The sequence below is a fragment of the Phalaenopsis equestris genome, unplaced genomic scaffold (assembly GCF_001263595.1).
Source record: "Phalaenopsis equestris unplaced genomic scaffold, ASM126359v1 Scaffold000425, whole genome shotgun sequence".
NCBI classification, from domain to species: domain Eukaryota; kingdom Viridiplantae; phylum Streptophyta; class Magnoliopsida; order Asparagales; family Orchidaceae; genus Phalaenopsis; species Phalaenopsis equestris.
Genome location: NW_018164866.1, coordinates 391854 through 411717, shown reverse-complemented (window position 1 = coordinate 411717; position 19864 = coordinate 391854). Strand labels below are relative to the sequence as shown.

General features: G+C 33.7%; 1 protein-coding gene across 4 annotated transcripts in view; it reads right to left on the bottom strand.

Moving 5' to 3' along the window:
• The window catches only part of LOC110027356 (methionine--tRNA ligase, cytoplasmic), a 62195-nt gene that overhangs the window by 40306 nt on the left and 2025 nt on the right, over window positions 1–19864 (bottom strand). For 3 of the 4 annotated variants that reach the window (XM_020728745.1, XM_020728747.1, XM_020728744.1), the window contains exons 2-4: window positions 2784–2891; window positions 2505–2672; window positions 1305–1370 (exon numbers count right to left, since the gene is read on the bottom strand). In XM_020728745.1, the coding sequence (XP_020584404.1) occupies window positions 1305–1370; window positions 2505–2672; window positions 2784–2891 (342 nt within the window). Of the gene's footprint in view, window positions 1–1304; window positions 1371–2504; window positions 2673–2783; window positions 2892–3086; window positions 3168–19864 lie in introns of all 4 variants that reach the window. The other variant, XM_020728746.1, reaches the window with a different exon arrangement.

The following is a 19864-nucleotide window of genomic DNA, read 5'->3' as shown; positions in this document are numbered from 1 at the left end:
AGCTACGGGAGGCAATTTTACAGGTGCCCGCGGTGGGGACAAGGACCTGAAGACTGTAAATTCTTCAGGTGGACGGACAATACAACTGTTTCTACGATATCCCAATTGGACACAGGTACTAGGAGTTCGAGAGTACCACAACAGGAGACCACCGCATATGGTTCGAGTTCTTCCGTGTATACCGCACCCCATCAAGACACGCTTGCTCGGGGATTAGAGGTATCAGAAACGGGCAACATTCGTCATGATGTGACTTTACATGTCAAACTCAATATTGTCATATTTTTTCTTGTAATTTTAACATGTTATTTCTTCTTTTTTTTGGGGTCTTTCTATAATCCATATTGGAGTTTCATAAATATGTATTGAACTTTCCTTTATATCACTATGTTTTCTTGATGTAATCACAACTTTTTTGAGTTATATAAATATTATTAAATATTATTAAACTTTTTTGCAATTTCATTTCTAGACATATGAGAAAATAACATTCTGCTACACAGATTATTCATTCAACTCAAAAAATTTACAAATAAGCTGTTTACAAAACGCACAAACCAAACAGCTAAACTGCTTATTCAGACCAGGGGCAAAAGGGTCAATTTTTCACAATCAGCTGTTTTCCAGACGCGTTAACCAAACAGCCAGACAACTTATCTGGATCAGCTGGTCATCAGCAGATTATCAGGATAAGCTGCTTATCAGCAGAAGCTGGATAAGCTGCAGCTGCCCCAAACAGACCCTAAGAATCTATATTGGGAAAAAAAAGGCAGTCGCAGAAGTGATTTTAACCACAACAACAACAAGCCTTTAATCCCACTAAGTGGGTTCGGCTAACCTTAGTGCAATTGATTTTTCGACAAAATTTTGCATTGGTTGTTCACTACCTGATGCAACCCTCAACTTTTCACATCCGGGACTTGGAACCCGACGATGATATTGTCGTTCAATATTTAACCAAACCAGATAAATTCTATATAAAATCTAATTAAAACATAAGAAAAATGGCAGAAAGGTCTGCTGCATTGTGCAACTGAGAAATCAATAAATGTTAAAAAAGTAAATACTTCGTATTTCAAGTGACATGAAAAGAAAATGTTAATTTCTTTTCTTAAATGAAATCAGCAAAGAAGCCCTTTCTTATTATTAAATACTTAAAAATTTTGAACAAAAGAGATCAATTTAGTTCTCCCTGCTCTGAGACAGAATCTTGTGTGTTTCTAACTGTGTGTGGCCCTCCAAGTACTCAGCAAAGATAAGAAAGTGAAGGAGAAAATAGTGGACAAAAATGCCAAAAAAATTACCTGGATATAGTCCATCCACCTGATAACGTTTGGGTATTTTTGCACTTCTTCATTAGAAATATGACTCTATAATAAAGAAACACAAAAAAAACACTCAGAAAAATGGTCTAAAGAACCGAGATTGTAGTGCCCCTACGTTCATAGTAGTGACAACAATACAAAAAAATAAAAGCCATTAAGAATCTAAAAGCACGATGAAAGACGAGCATGGCTGATTGACAAACTAAACCAAAAAGATATTCATGAAATAAATTGCACGAGGAAGTAAGTTGAAAAAGACAGGCCAAACAGCTCAGCACAAACATGCTTCCTTGAAATAAATTCCATGAGGAAGATTAAGAGAAATATTTGAAAACATACATAGATGAGACTGATTCCCTAAAATAGCCAAAGCAGATTACTAGATGGACAAACATAACTCACATGAAAGTAATAACAATTAAAACAACATTGTTTACCATATTGAAAAGAAATATATTCCCTAGTGAAGTATTTAGCATATTCAGCCGTTGAATTGCTTGTTCAGCTCACGAAAAATAGCTCATTGGATTTTAGTTCACCTAAAAATATCAAGGAATGCCACTTCCATTTGAACAGAGGTATAGATAATTTTCCAAATTGCTCAAATACAAACCACGCAAAATGACAAAGGAATAAGATGACTAAAAAAAGGCTCGCATACATGAAATGGAAGGCAGGGCTTGAATTATTTGTTGTAAGATAACAGAGCAAAGTAGCAAACAATTATTCAACATTTCTGCGTATATTTCTAGTCTTTGCCACTGCAATACCGTAAGTATTTATCATGCATCCAAACAGTTAATGTTCAGCACTTGATATTTCAATACTGAGCCCTTAAAAAGAAGTGTTGATGAAGATGAGAATGCAAGGAAATATATATACCACATGACCAACAACATAATGAAGATTAGATGCAATAAGATGGCTTCTATTTTTTAAAACTATTTTACTTCCCCAATCTGATAGTATTATTAAATTTGCGCTCATATGATAATTGATAGTATTACTGAATTGGTTAACAATCTCAACTTATGCATAATTGCAACTTTTTCAGTGCCTTTCTACAGCAGAAGCAACCCTAGACTGAATGTTAGCACGAAGATAATGTGAGCTTAAATTAACAGAATCTATTACTTCAAGCTTCAAATCCATATTTCAAAGAAAAAAAAAGATGAGTACCAGAAATTCATGCAAAGCTGAAAACACAATAACATCAGCCACCGAAGGCTTTAATCCTCCCAAAAGAACAGACTTCTGAGCTAAATCTTCATTTAAATCTTTGAGAGCCGTATGGTAAGCATCCCTTTGATCAGGTAAATTACTAGCAAAGTTTGCCCACTTCAAGACCTGGCAAATTTTCAAAATATAAGAAATCCAACATCAGTTGATATGCTCTAAAAACATAAAACATTCCATAAAAACAGTAAACATTCCGCCAGAATCTAAACGAGAAATTACCTCATCTTGATTGTTTGTAAGAGAAATATCTTTTGCTGATGACTGGAAAAAGTTTGAAACCAGGTTTGTAATGTCACAAGGCCCGGAAGTCTTGCAAGAAAATTTTTCCTGGGATATTGGATAGAGAAGGTGTCAAATACTTGTGCATAGAAGTATAATGCACAATTTACAATAATGTCAAATGTAATTTAAAAAAAAAAGCAAAAATAAAGAGTCCAAAAATATATGCCTAGTGCATAAAGTACTAGCATAGCATTGGAAGTGCTGTGAATCAATCTAAATTAAACAAAGACTGAAAGCTACCATAGCTTCTGTAGATTCTGCTGCCACAAATTCAGAATTTTTATTGTCATCAATATTTGAGTTAGTTTGGGGCTATTTGCTCTACAGAAGAAAAAATACAGTGTCAAACAAATTCAGTGTATTTGAAATTTTGAAATTGTTTGGTAGAGTGTAAAGTAAATGAAAGAGATCACTTTTTAGTGTTTATTTTGAAGTAAAATAAATTCAATGTAAAGCTCGACAATCGTGGTCGGTAGTGGCAGCGGCCATCTACAACAACAGGAAGTGGCAACGGCAACAATGACAATAGATAAGGGCAGCGAGCGGCAGTGGAAGGTGGCCGATGATGACAGCTACATCCAGTTGGAGATGGCAATAAAATTCCAATAACGGCAGGAGGCTATAGGAGACAGGCGGCCTGAGTTGTTGGGCTACCAATGGCGACAAGTGAAGCTTCACTCTTGCAATGCATTTGAAATTTAGACAACGTCAAGCAAATTCAAAATACATTGAAGATCAGCTAAAGAATAAATTCTAAACACTTCAATATTTTACAGTACATTCCTTTTTCATCCAAACCAAACGATTAATGTTAAAAAAAATATTGTATTCCTTTTATTCACACCCATTTTTTCAACAAACCAAATAACCTTTTTAACTTTACATTCATTTTGTTATAGAACAAGTCAATTACATAATTTTTTTTAGTTAATTTGATAGCAATTTATTCATTCATTAAATTAGGCAACTTTGGGTCATATAAGAAAGTTTATGGCATAAATAAATACTTTTTATGGAAGCAGAGACTATAATTCTTCTTCTATAATAGGATTTTAATAATTGATCAAACATGAAACCTAAAACCATTTCGAAAGGGGCATTCCCATTGTTAGACATAAGGTTTGCTTAGCTTGTTAATTAATATTTTCATCTTTCCATTTTATCTAACATATTTTATGTTTTTTTCAAGGTCTTCATTTGTCAAATTGGTATCAGACTTAAAAAGTTTGGATTGTTTCATATGAAGGATTTTATATTTTTTCAAGGTCTTCATGTGTCAAACTATATTTTTTGTTCTATACTAGGATTTTATATTTTTTTTTTCAAGTTCCATCATAATTTTTTCTTGATTTTTCCAAAAATAGATCACTTCCTCGGACTCTGTAGGGATTTCTCCATTTCAAATTAGATATACTAAAGCAACTAGCTTTTATCCCACTAAGTGGGGTCAGCTATATGAATCCTTTTTATCTATTGTGTCCTATTACGTGTCATATTTTCATTTAATTCAAATAGATTAAGATAATTTTTTATACAATATGCCTAAGTCTTTTTAGGTCTATCTCTATCTTTCTCTCTATCTTTCTTAACAAAAACATCTACTCTCCTAACATGATCTTCAAATGGTAGTGTGTAATATGACCAAACCATCTAAGACGACTCTCTCTAATCTTGTCCGCTACTGGAGCTACACCAAATTTATCACGGATATATTCACCACGCACTTTGTCTGTAAGTGTCAAGCCACTCATCCACCTAAGCATTCTCATCTCAGCAACACTTTAACTTGGTTTTATGCTTCTCTTTTAAAGGCCAACATTCTGCACCATATAGCACTACAGGTCTAAGGGTGTAAATGAGCCGAACATGAGCGAGCCCAGGCTCAATTTGTGTTTGGCTCGTTAAAAAATACAATTATTCGTGTTCGTCTCGTTTATATTTCGAACAAAATAATGTGGTTGTGTTTGGCTCATTTGCTTAGCGAGCGAACACAAGTTATTCACGAGCAAAGAGTCATTTTGACAACCCTAGTCACGCAATTGCATGATGTTAAAGATTGGGACGAGATTTAAATCTTATTATTTATATTAAAACATCATGCAAATATAATTTAATTTATATTTTTTTTCTAATTAATAATTTTAATTGATTATAATTGTTTGTAGCCTTAGCCAATTAATTTTTTTAAAATAATATTAATCAATTATATATATACATATAATTTTTTTGAGCCAAAAGAAGCCGAACAAGAACAAACAAATCTTTGTTCATGTTCCGCTCGTTTATAAAAAATTGTTCGTGTTCGGCTCGTTAACTTAACGAATGAATCAAACAAGAGCTTATTAACGAACCGAACACGAGTTCTCCAAGAACAATGAGTCTTTTTGACAGCCCTATCAGCAGGTCTCACCACCATCTTATAAAATTTTCCTTCAAGTATAAGCAGTACTTTTCTATCACATAATAGGCCTGATGAATTCGTCCACTTCAACCAACCAACTTGAATTCTACTAATAACATCCTCATTTATATCACCATAACTTTGAACAATAGACCCGAGATATTTAAAATGATCACACCTTTTAATGAATTGATCACCCATAGTTACAACTCTGCCACTAGAATTACTACTACTAAAATTACATTCCATGTATTCAGTTTTAGATCTACTCAATTGTAGGCCTTTAGATTCCAATGCAGACATCCATAATTAAAGTTTTTCCTGAACACTTTCTCTTGTCTTATCCACAAGAAGGATATCATCAGCGAAAATCATACACCAATGTACATCCTCATCTAAATGTCCAGTAAGAGCATCCATAACAAAAGCAAAAAAATACGGGCTTAAAGTCGATCCCTGATGTAATCCAACTGAAATATAAAAATACTTGATCAATCCTTCTTCTGTTCGAACACAAGTAACAGCTTGAATATAAGTAATATCAACACATTTTTTCTCTAAAACTCTCCAAAGCACTTCTCTTGGAACCTTATCGTAAGTTTTTTATAAATCAATAAAAATCATATGTAGATCCTCTTTATTCTCTTTGTACTTCTCCATCAAACTTCTCAATAAATGTATAGTTTCCATAATAAAACTTCACGGCATAAATCCAAATTGATTATGAGAAATCGTTGTATCATGTTTTAACCTATGTTCAATTACCCTCTCCCACACATCAACTTAATTCCTCTATAATTTGTACACTCTTGTGCACCCCCTCTACTCTTAAAAATGAGGACAACAATACTCTTCTTTTACTCCCCAGGCATCTTTTTGATTTTCAAAAAAATATTAAAGAGTTTAGTCAGCTAAGAAACTTCCAAATCTCTTAAATATTTATACACTTCAATTGGGACATCAGAAGATATTGTTGATTTTCCACCCATGGTTTTCTTTAAAGTCTCCTCAACTTCTTTTTTACTAATACGATGGTAAAAATAAAACATTTTATTAACTTAATGATATTAACGTCACTGATGCAGGGTCCCAAGTCTCAGATGTGAAAAGTGGAGGGCAGCGTTAGGTAGTCAACAGCTAGCATAAAATTTGTCCAAGAATCATGACATGAATCCTTTAAATCCATTACGAACTTAGATATGCAATTATAAAATTATTTTTCAAATGAATGGTAATTCAATTCACCATAAGTCATTTTTCTCCCTAATATGGCTCTCTTACCTCAAAGAACTCTCCCAAAAACCTAACAAATCTTAGCTTTATTTCCTAAAATTTCTCCACACCCTCCACTTCCAATTTAAATTCAAAAATAAATTAATTGAAACCAGCCCTCCAATTTCTCCACAATCAAGGCCAACAACCTTCTTATACCTCTAATTTCTCCACAATTATTATTTTACAGGCAGCACTTTAAGAACTGTGAATTTCAAACAGACCAATTGTTTCCAAAACACTGACTTCTGAACAGTGATTTTCAACGGCAGCTTTTGAATTGAGCTTTTCTACAGCTACAGCTGAAACAAACACAACCTTAGTTATTTTTCAAAAATTTATTCATTAATGTACCGATCTTGTGATAATCAAGCGATAAAGAATTATCTTCTCTTCATTCTTACTATGTCATGGTTTTCCTTCATAGCCTAAGGTCCTTTTATTCTTCATTTCAGTGGAGCTACCGTTGTTAAATCCCTCATTCTAACCATTCTTACGACCAAAACACAAAATGGCTTTTGGAGAGCAACCCTCCAGGTTCGGTCTCTCCTTTAATCCAGAAATTTGCATCACTCAGCCCACTAGTGGAGCTAAAAATAAATTGATCTCAATCACTGGTCAAAATTTAAATGGCCATAATTATCTCTAATGGGCACGATCTGTAATGATATTCATATGAAAAAGAGGCAAATGGCCATAATTATCTCCATGGTCACAATCTGTAATGATATTCATATCAAATAAAGGCAAAGATAACAACCTCGTGAGATCAACAACCATCCAGGAAGAGGAGATCCAGCCTGCAAAAAATCAAAATAAAAAAAAAATAACAACGTAATGGCTTTTCATACTCTACTCCACTGCCAATGAGATTTGAAAGTTGCTAAAGAAACATGCTCAAATTTTGGGAATATATCATAACCCTTCTCGATTAAAAAAAAAAAAACTCCACAAACTACAACAAGGTGATATCTTTAGTACTCGGGGTCTGTTTGGGGCAGCTGCAACGGTTTAAAGAAGCGGTTGTGAAGCTGCTGCAAAAGAAACGACCGTTCAAAAAGTTGCGGTGACTATTACCAATTTATTTTGAATTCAAAAAGCAAGCCGCAGTTTTCTGACAGTCACCACATTTTAACAGATTAGATTGAGAAAAGTTGTTTTTTACCATATAAATTTCTAGAAAACAGGAAGAAAGCAGTTCTCCAAACAAAACTGCGGTGAAGGTATGAAAAGCAAAGCAGCCAGAAAGCTGTCCCAAACAAACAATCAATACTTAATTCTCTAAAATGTCAATGACAACGACTTGATCAATTTGAACATCATGATTGGAAATGCCCTGAGGACAAAACACCGTACAAATCAATCATCAAGAAAGACGGCTGCTTAAGTTCCTAGTGAGATTAAACAATGATCTTAATGAAATTTAAAGAAAAATTTTAGTAACAATATCTCCCTCTAATATTGGAGAAATCTTCTTTGATGGTTGATTGTAGGAAATTCAAAGGAAGGTGATGATGGAGCCATCACATCGCTTGTCAACTAGACAATGTTCAGCTCTCATGGCTGTTGAGTTTCAAAAATCTTCTTCAAATCACATCAGTCATAAGAAAGGAAGGTCAAAATGTGAATGTGACCCAAAAAGAGTCACACCAAAGAGACATGCTAGAAAAATTCATGAAAAAACTCAAAATTGGAAGTCAACACGAGGCACTCACGCTAAGACAATTAAAGATAGTACGTATCTAGTAACACCAACCAATTTGATTCCCTTGAACCAAATATATTCATCAAGGAACAAAAAGATGCCCTCAAAAATCTACATCTTCAAAATCCAAATAAGGAACAACCAACACTTGGTTGACACAATATCTTTCCAGTAAACAAGTAAAATTATTTAGCCCCAAAATGCAAGAAAATGTGATACAAATCGGAGCCAAAATCAGCGAGCAACTTGCGGTAGATATGTCAGAAAACCCAAGAAATGGTTAACTTGATTAATATCAAAGTAAACAAACAAAGATATAATGGGTGATCTACAATTTGAGAGGTAGATCATCTTTATACAAACCCTAGACGCCACTAGGAACACAAAGACAAAAGAAAAACTGCAGCACATCAAAATATAAAGCAAACCTTAGCTAATTAGCCCTAACAAAGACTCCTTGAGATCCGTTAAAAGCTCCCCCAAAACCCCCCTTAATTCCCCTCCTCTTGTACGTGATTAACGGCTAAGTGAGCCCTGAAAGCCGGAATCATCCTCAGCAGCTTCTAGGATTTCTGCCACTCCATGCTGGGCAAGTTGGCTTGGTCGACTAATCTGGCTTGGTCTGATCGGTCTAGAACAATCATCCCTAGACCGGCTCATCTGCAGCAAGATCGAGCGTATCAACACTTCCCTCCGAAATAAACACTTTATCTTCAAGATGTAATGATGAAAACTACTTTTGCATCACTTCATAAGGGTTTTACATTGCTTCATACTATGGCAAATCTTAAGCAGTACCTCCTTTGCTCCAGCCACACCTTGGCACACTCCTTCGACCTCTAAAAATTTCAAAATCACCTTATGTCCTCTGACAGCGTCGGGGATAGTGAAGACAAGGGTGTGTGATCTCTGACAGCATGCCTCAATTGTGATGCATGAAAAACTGGATGCAGTGATGAAGGTGGTAATCTTAAACGGTACACAATTGCCCCAATGCATGTCGTAACCTCATAAAGTTCAAAATATTGTAAAGAAAGTTTCTCAATCCTCCTGGCCAATGTCTTATGTCGATAAGGTCACGGCTTCAGATAAACCACGTCCCCAGGCTCAAATTACACCTTCCTCCCATGTCCAGCTGCCTTCCTCATGATCTATTGGGCTCTTAATAGATGTCCCTTGAACTCCGCTAATATTTTGTCTTTCTCCTTCAAGTATTGGTTCACACTGAATATCGGGATAGTGCTATGCCAATAGTGTTCCAGGTGAGGTGGATCTCGCCCATACAGAATCCTGAAAAGTGTGGTGTCCCAGTTCGGTACAAAGTATTATACAAATACTCAACCCAAGTAATCCATTTGGCCCAAAGCTTCCGTGTATCTAATACAAAACAGTGTAAATATGTCTCTACAATCATGTTGACCACCTTTGTCAGGCCATCTATCTAAGAATGATATGTTGTGCTCCTCTTTTGGATTGTTCCTTATAACCTGATCAATTACTTCCAACAAGGGTTAAGAAACACCTTCCCCTCTCTAATACAATAGATTTTATAACATTATACAAACGACCCACTTTCCATATGAACGCCACAGTGACTGAGATAGCAGTGTAAGGGCGTCGTAATGGAAGGAAGTGTGCAGACTTGCTCAGGCGATCTGTTACCATCAATATCACCAAAAACCACTCTGATCGTGATAAACCCTCCATAAAATCTATGGTCACTTCCTCCCAAATCTTCTTAGGTAACACTAAGGGATGCAGTAAACCACCGGGAGCCATAGTCAAATACTTGCATCGTTGGCGCACATCGCACATTGCCACTATATCCACTACATCTTTGTGCAACCCCACTCCATATAGCTCTCTCAATAGTTGATTGTAAGTCTTTTGTACTCCTGAGTGCACCTCAATCATTTTGTCATAAAACCCCTGCAATAGTTTGGAGATGTACCTCGATGCCCTCAGTAGCACGAATCGTCCCGGGTAGAGTAGTTGTTGCCCCCTCAATGCGTATCATGAATGATTGTTCCGATCTTGTAGCAACTATGCCCTAATCTTCCTCAGCCCTTCACCCTGCTTGCTCTCCCGCCTTAGGACTTCCCAATCTAAGGACCGGGGGTACTGATAAAGCTATAGTTGGGGCTTCTCCACCTTACTCAATGGTACATCCGCGGCTTTATTCCACAATTCTAGCCAGTACTGAATTGCAAAATCATATCCAAACAATTTGGATAACTACCTTGTCAAAATATTTGATCGAATAGGCTGAATGATTTTTTATATTGATGTACAGCTATTTAAAGAGCTTCCCTAGGAACAAAAAAGGCAGCTAATCTCCCCAATTAAGGAGAAATATACTATTCAACCTTTTTGGTTTTTTACCTTTACATATCTTTGTTTTATTTGGTTTTTATGTGTGTTGTATTGTGTGAGTTGAGCTTTCTTTTAAGCTCTCTCATACAACATTTCTGTATATTTTCAGTATTAATATATTTGTCTTTGGGCTTTTTTCTTAAGAAAAAAACTACCCTAATATAGAAAAAAAATAAATAGAGATTCCTAAGACTACTAATACAAATCATAAACTTCTAAATCTATAGAATAATAAATATGATACAGAATTATTTGCGATATCTTTCAACATTCCCCCTCAAGCTGGCTTGAAGATGTCACTCATGGCAAGCATGCTAACTAGATTCTCGTGTTACACTTTGGGAAGACCTTTTGTTAGTATATATGTTGTTTGACTAACAGTGAGTATGTAGGACATACATATCACACCACTGTCTATCTTCTCCTTGATGAAATGTTTGTCAACCTCTACATGTTTTGTTCTGTCATGTATAACAGGATTATGAGCTATAGAGATTATAATTTTGTTGTCACTGTAAACTTTAATAGGTGATGGTATAGGAACCTTCAACTCTTCCAGGAGTCATTTTATCCACAACACTTCATAAAATCTATGTGCCACCGAGCGGAATTCTGCTTCAGCACTACTCCTTGCCACCACACTTTGTTTTTTACTTTTCCAAGTAACCAGATTTCCACCTACAAAGGTACAATAACCTGAGGTGGGTATTCTATCATTTACATCTCCTGCCCAATTTGTATCTGTGTAGGCCTCTATCAAAATATGCTCTCCCCTTTTGAACAAAGGTCCTTTTCCAGGAGTTCTTTTGAGGTATCTCAAAATTTTGAATACAGCTTCAAAGTGAGTAGGTCCAGGTGAATGCATGAATTGACTCACAACACTCACTGCAAAAGCTATGTCAGGTCGAATGCTATGATGTCAGGTCGAATGTGAGCCAAATAGATTAGTCACCCTACCAACCTTTGATAGGGTGCTTTGTACATTACCTCATTAGCTGTTGCTGTTTTCAACTTTACATTAGGTTCAATTGGTGTATCTGTTGTCTTTCAACCTGTCATCCCTGCTTCTTTGAGTAAATCAAGAACATACTTGCGTTGATTGACAAAAATTCCCTCCTTGGATCTTGCAAACTCCATTCCGAGGAAATATTTCAGCCTTCCCAAGTCCTTAATATCAAATTCGCCTTCAAGTTTCCTCTTCAAGTTACTAATCTCAGGAGAATTATCTTCTGTCATAATTATGTCATCTACATACACAATCACAATGGTTACTTTACCTTTGATGGAATATTTGAAAAAGAGAGTGTGATCAGCATGGTTTTGAGAGAATCCATGACTCTTGATAATATCACCAAAACGTTCAAACCAAGCTCTAGAAGACTACTTTAATCCATATAGAGACTTTTTTAATTTGCACACTTATCCTTTTCCAAATTTTTCTTCAAATACGGGTGGCAGGTCCATATATACTTCTTCTCGCGATTCTCCATTTAAAAACGCATTCTTCACATCCAATTGATGAAGTGGCCAGTTGAAATTAACTGCAAGAGAAAGAACTATGCTACTAAATTAACTTCAAACTTTCCCCACAAGAACCCTTCTTAAATCCCCTCCTCTTGTATGTGGTTAACAGTTCTCTGAGCCCCACTTGGAAGCTAGAATCGGTCTCAACAACTCCTAGGGATTATGCCCCTCTAGACTAGAACAGCTAGCTTAGTCGGGCTGGCTAGTCTGGCTGGGTCAGAGTGGGTCAGACCGGTCTTCCCTGTACTTGCTCGTTTGCAACAGAAGTAAACGTATCAAAATTTTCGTAGTCTGCTCTTTGAAATCGATGAATGAACCATAAAAAAGGCCCGTCTGAAAAAATTATTGATGGAAGATGATCGGTAGAATTATAATATGCTTACGACTCTACGTCCTCAATCACAATACTCATTTGTATCTTCAAGCTCTCAAGACCACATCCACCGCTATAAACTTCAATATGGACTTCATGTTACATCATTCTCGTCTCAGTAAGCCAAATTTAATGTATATTAGAAAAGTATTTCCATAAAAGTCTACCAATATTTTAATAAGCATCAACAACATTACCCACTAGAGTAAAATATAAAACTCACATGCATTTTGACTCATTCACCTAGATATTTAGGGACCCACTAGAGTAAAATATAAAACAGTATCAAACTAGTTCATTTCTTTTATAGGTGAACGCAATAGAGTTTCATGAGTATTCCTGTGAGATAAAATCCAAGTGGATAATTTTTTGTATATTTCATTAGCATGATCCAAACCAATTAAAAAAAGGTTCAAAACTAGCCTTGTTACAAAAAGATACATGCAATCAAAATGTATAAACCACCAACCTAATTTTATAAGTGGTGCTAAACTCAACACCATTCAGGTCCTCTAATCCCTGGTAACAAATCTTGATGTTAAATATATCAGCTTTTATGTTAAAAAAAATCCTCTCTTAATAACAAACTTGAAGATAAAAAATAAAAAAATAATTTTCTTAGATTCCATTCATAAATTCTTCTTTGTAAACTATGCAAAATCAAGAAATCTAAATATCGGTTGATACTATCTCCTCGAGTTTGGTTAGACAAGTTCTCTAAAATTATTTAGTACTATTGAGTACACTCAATGCCAAGCTAGCCACACCGCGATTATAAAAAAATCTATTGAAGGAAAATCAACTATCCTAATTGTATATGTGAATAATATTGTACTTATACAATTAGCAATAAGGTGATAATCAAACATGTTTTAACCAATAACTTTAAAATCAAAGAGTCGAGGACCCTAAAGAATTTTTTTAGGAATAGGTTGATAGATCTTGGATTATACCTACCAATCAACATAAATATATTCTTGATCTTTCAAAAGAAATAGGGATGCTTGGATAAAAATGCAATGACACTTCCATGGATTCCAATATTAAATAGGTGATATAAAAGATAAGAATGCCCTTGTTGACAAAAGTCGGCATCCCAAACTAGGGGGCAAATCCATATCACTCCCACTAGATTTAACATGTGTTATTTTGCAAGCTTGATATATTAATTCACGAATAGCCCTACAGAAGTATAAATTGATGCAATAATGCAAATACTAAGATATCTAAAATGACCACTAGGAAAGGATTATTCTCCAAAAGAACCAAATGATTGGGCATGGCCTATAAATGACCACAGATCTATCTCAAAATATTATAGATTTATACATATCAATCTTGAGACGTAAAAAAGTAAAAGTATCTTGTTGGGGCGAGGAGCAATACTAACGCTGAACTTAGAGGCATAACGCATGAAAACTTATTAAGAAATTTGTCCAAGTCAGTTGCAAGATGAATTTTTTATCAAAGAAAAAGAGCCTATGAGATTACATTGCGGTAGCCAAGCTGCAATTACAATTGACAAAAATTTTGATCAATATAACATAACTAAGCAAGTGGATGTTAATCATCAATTCATAAAGGCAAAAGTGAGCAACAGGGTTATAATCTCCAATACACTCCAAAACATCTACAAATTACTGAAATCCTTACTAAAGTTCTCACGAGTAAGACTTTATCAACAAAATCACAAAACTACGAATGTTAAACATTTAATATCTAGCTTGAATGGCAGTGTAGAAATCGAATCCTTGGATGATTTGGAATAATATAATTGTCAAAATCAATTCTCATAATTTTGCCTCCCAATTTGCCAACATACTTGATGATTTAGTTCTCATCAAATAGCAGATTTTGTAACATGCCACAGGGGTCCAGCTCCAGTAATTAGTTGCACATTAAATAGCAGATTTTTGCACATGCTACAGGCGGCCAGCTGCAGCTGCTTAATTGAAGGTTTAGTGCACAAGATTGGAATAAATTATTTGCACACATGGGAGCGGCCAACTGCTTAATGTTGTCCAAAATTGTCCTCATGGTCGTATCTCAACTTATGTTATTCCCTAATAGGCTCAGTTTTTGGAGTTTAAATCATGATAATTTATATATTTGAGTTTCTTGTTCTAGTTATATTTGACATATATCCATTTTTTTTTTTCAAATCTTTATTTATGCATGTATTAGTCAGATGATAATCAAGCAATGAAGAAACAATTTTCTTCTCACTATGTCTCAGTTTTTCTCCATGGATGAAGGTCTACGTTTTCTTTAAATAGTCCTATTACAAAAAATGAAATGAAATATAAACTTAAACATAAATATCTTTCTACAACACCATAGAACATCAATTAAACAAATTCTAAACTTCGGCAAAAAAGTTTCAGGAAAAATGAAATACTTCCAAGGGTTGGAGAGTTATTCAAAAAAGGTTGTTTGTTCAAAAAGCCATGGATTACTACATCATATTCATTGATGGTCCTAGGGAACACACTAGAAAATAAACAGGTCTTTAACATCATAAAACAATAAATGAAAGTCATGTTTAACGTTTGAATTATAATTTGAGTATCTTCCTGCTACTTCTATTGTTCTGTTCCTAGATGACTCCAAAAAAACAAACTCCATATGTAATCACAACATTTAAATACATATTAATATTCGTAACACATAAAGTCAAGCTTAATTCTTTATATGCTATGAAAGCATTAAGCTTCCTTTAAAATTGAACTAGGCAGTAAAGAATATTATAATATCAAGAATGACATTCAACTATACACTTTCCTTGTGCTTGAGACTAAATTTGTTTTTAAAATAAGCCTAAACATGAGTATGAGTTGGACATAATATCTAATAAATCACCCACACATTCAGTAAACCAATGTCTTAATTCAAGATTTTCATTCACCTCCTTTGTTCTACAACATTATATGCCTTATAATGCAAACTCAACTTCAATGGCAATTATTCTAATCAATTATGTTTAAAACATGAACAGGAAATGTTCTTTATAAAAAAAATTCAGGAAGATCATATATGACTAGAGAAAAAATGGTCTACGATATTGGAATTATAATTTGGCTAAAAGGAGTTTACTTATACTAATTTTATTATTAAAATTGTTTGTAAATGCATTAAGTCTGTTAATTAGGCAGCTTCTAGATTTCATTCCAACAACTATAGATCATTTTTTGTTGCACAATTAACTGATCATATAAATAAGTTACGAGTTAATTATAATATTGGTGTATGTTTTTCGCTAACGATATCCTTCTAATGGATAAGGATAGAGAAAGAGTTCAGGAAAAACTTTGAATTATAAAGATCTACATCGGAGTCTAAAGACTTTTGTTTGACTAGATCTAAAACTGAATACATGGAATGTAATTTTAGTAGTATCAGTAGCTCTAGTGACAGAATTATAACTATGGGCAATCAAATCATTAAAAGGTGTAACATTTTAGATACCTCGGGACTATTGTTCAAAGTGATGGTGATGTTGTTAGTAGAATTCAAATTGGTTGGTGGAAGTGGAGGAAGGCATCTGGCCTATTGAGTGATAGAAAATTACCGCTTAGACTGACAGAAAAATTTTATAAGATGGCGATGAAACCTGTAATGCTCTATGGCACTGAATATTGGTCTTTAAAAGAGAAGCATAAAACAAAGTTAAGTGTTGCTGAGATAAGAATTCTCAGGTGGATAAGTAGTTTGACACTTAGAGACAAAATGCGAAATGAATATATTTGTGTGCGAAATGAATATATTTGTGACAGGGTTGGTGTAGCTATAGTGGCGAACAAGTTTAGAAAGAGTTGTCTTATGCTTTGGTCAATGTTAAGAAAGGAAGAGATAGACACATAAAAATTTGGGCATATTATATAAAAAATGATTTTAATCTATTAGAATTAAATGAAAATATGACACTCAATAAGACACAATGGAGAAAAAGGAATCATGTAATCGACCCTATTTAGTGGGATAAAGCCTTATTGTTGTTGTTGCTAGTTATAATATTTGAGTTGGCAAGCAAAATGATAAATTAGCATTATAATGATAGCACATCATTTTTTTTAGGGTTACAAAGAAAGATATTACAAATTTGCATATATTTATCCATTACATCGCTTGCACTCTACCTATTTTATAATACCTACAAAATCCCTCAAGTTTTATTGTATCATTGGAAAGCTAATACCCAATGAATATTATTGCTTTGCTCGAAAAGATGATTATTATTACAACCTTCTGAATTAATCAATCAAACCTAATCAACACATTGTTTAGCATTTTATTTTTCAACAATGGCAAAAACACCGATTCTCATACTTACTTCCAAATGAGTTGATCCATCAAAATCACATTATAATCTAGTACTTCTAAAAAACCAACCACCACTCAAAAAGCCATAGATAACGGGTTATGTTTATTTTGTGTTTATTATCACTACCATTCTCTAGAGTAAATTGTTCTAAACTGAGGGAATAAACATGGATAAAAATTCATATTTTCTATTTAAGCCGTGGATATTTGCATTATCTTGCCTTTAAAATTCATTATTTTGTTAGGATTATTCTATTCAATATTATTAAGTTTGTCAAAATTTTATTTCAAGTTTGTTAGTAGTTATTAGTGACTTTTAGTAGTTTGCTAAAAATTGGCATTTGGTTAGGTCATATATAAAATTGGGATTAAGAGACATGTCTATGGCAGGAATAAAATTCATGATATAAATGAAAATATTCTTCAATTTTATCTATTCTAGGATTTTGATCATTGATCAAGTGTGAGCCTTAACATTGTCATTGTCGGTCTCAAGCTCAAATGTGAAAAGTGGAGAATTGCGTTAGGTGATCGACAGTCAGTGTAAAACTTGTCGGAAAAACTCATGACATTAATCCTTTTGATATTTGTGTAAGTGCTAGGGCGTCCTCTGGAAGCGACGCGTTGTATAGCCTGAATACAGTGAAAAGTGCGCAAAGGCCGCTAAACCGGCGCCTAGGTGTAGTGTCAAATAAGCAAGGGTTCCCACATTACGAATGAATGCGGGTAAAAATGTTAGTCCATGTAACTAATATTATGATAGGATCTTTAGAATATATGCACTCTCAATGGTAAATTAATAAAATTAGTTGATATTACGATTCAAAAGAAAATTAATATCTTATGTCTTCATGAAAACTAAATTGATTGGACTGAAGGCTAAGGAGATCAATAGCTTAGGTTTTAAACTTTAGTATTCAAGTAGAAAGCGAAATAAAAATGGTATAGATGTAATTATAAAAAAGGGTTTAAAAGATAATGTTGTAAAAATTAATAGAATTAGAGATATAATTATAGCCCTAAAGATTATCTTTGATACTAAGATTTTTAATATTATAAAATGTCATCCTAACGAAGTATATATTGAAAAATATATTCAAATCTAAAGATAAATTTTGTAATGACTTAGAAAACTTAATACAAATGATATCTCTTGAAGAAATAATTTTTATTGGAGGAGATTTAAATGAATATGTCGGTAGAGTGGTAGAAGACTTCAGAAATACTCATGGTGGCTACGGTTTTGGAGTAACTAATGAAGAAGGTCGAGCTATTTTAGATTTTGCTTTAGCGTATGATTTTGTTATTACTACTAATTTATTCAAGAAAAGATATGAGCATCTTATTATTTATAAGAGTGAATCTAATAAAACACAAATTAATTATTTTTTTATGAGAAAAAGAGATCGTCGAGATTGTAAAGATTGTAAGATGATTCCAAGTGAGAATTTAAGTACTCAACATCGTTTATTAGTTCTAAATTTTAAGATGAATAGCTATAAAATAAAGAATATTAGGACTCGTCATCGTAGAATTAGATGAAGGAAATTAAAAGACACAAATAAAATTATTTTTATGAGTAAAATTCAAGATTTTAAAATTTGGGATGTTCATGCAGAAGCAAATGTTATGTGGGATAAAGTAACAAACACTATTAAACAAGTTGCAAAAGATGTGATTGGAGATTCAAAAGAAAAAATTTTAATTAATAAAAATAGTTGGTAGTGGAATAATAATTTGCAAGAAAAGATAAAATATAAGAAGTTATGTTATAAAAATTGGTTTAAATGTAAAAGCTTTGAAAACTGGAAGAAATATCAAACGGCCCGCAGGGAGTCTAAAAGAACAATCTGTGACGCTAAAAATTTTGCTTTTAATGATTTTTATAATAGATTAGATATTAAGGATGGTGAAAAACATATGTATAAACTAGCCAAACAAAGTGAGAAGAAAAATAAAAATTTAACTTAAGTAGTGTATTAAAGATGAAAATCAAAAAATTACTTTTCTTAGAAAAAGATATTCAACATAGGTGGGTGAGTTATTTTGATAATTTTTTTAATGAAGTTTCTGAAAATACGATCGACCTTAATGATCTTAATATCATAAATAATAATAAAGCGTTTCATTTTTACCGTCGCATTAGCTTTAAAGCAAACCAAGGGTGGAAAGTCTGTAGGACTTGATGATATCTCAATTGAAGTGTGGAAATATTTAGGAGATTTGAGAGTTTCTTGGCTTACTAAACTCTCTAGTATTATTTTAAAAACTAAAAAGATGTCTGAGGAGTGGAGGAAGAGTATTTTGGTCCTCATTTTTAAGAATAAAGGGGATGCACAAGAGTGTGCAAACTATAGAGGAATTAAGTTGATGTGTCGTATTTTAAAATTATGGGAGAGGGTAATTGAACATATGTTAAGACGCATTACAAGGATTTATCAAATCAACTTGGATTTATGTCGGGCGGGTCTACTATGGAAGCTATACATTTATTGAGAGGCTTGATGGAGAAGTTCAGAGAAAATAAAGAGAATCTATATTTGATTTTTATTGATTTAGAAAAAGCTTACGATAAGGTTCCAAGAGATATCCTTTGGAGAGTTCTTGAGAAGAAATGTGTTGATATGACTTATATTCAAATCATTAAAGATATGTATACTAAAGTTGTTACTTGTGTTCAAACTAAAGAAGGATTGACCAAATACTTTCCTATTTCTATTGGATTACATCAGAAATCGGCTTTAAGCCCATATCTTTTTACTTTAGTTATGGATGGTCTTACTGGACATCTACAGGAGGACGTACCTTGGTGTATGCTTTTTGTTGATGATATCCTTCTCGTAGATAAAATGAAAGAAAAAGCCGAGGAAAAACTTAAATTATGGAGGTCTAAAAGAAGGATTGACCAAATACTTTCCTATTTCTATTGGATTACATCAGAAATCGGCTTTAAGCCCATATCTTTTTACTTTAGTTATGGATGGTCTTACTGGACATCTACAGGAGGACGTACCTTGGTGTATGCTTTTTGTTGATGATATCCTTCTCGT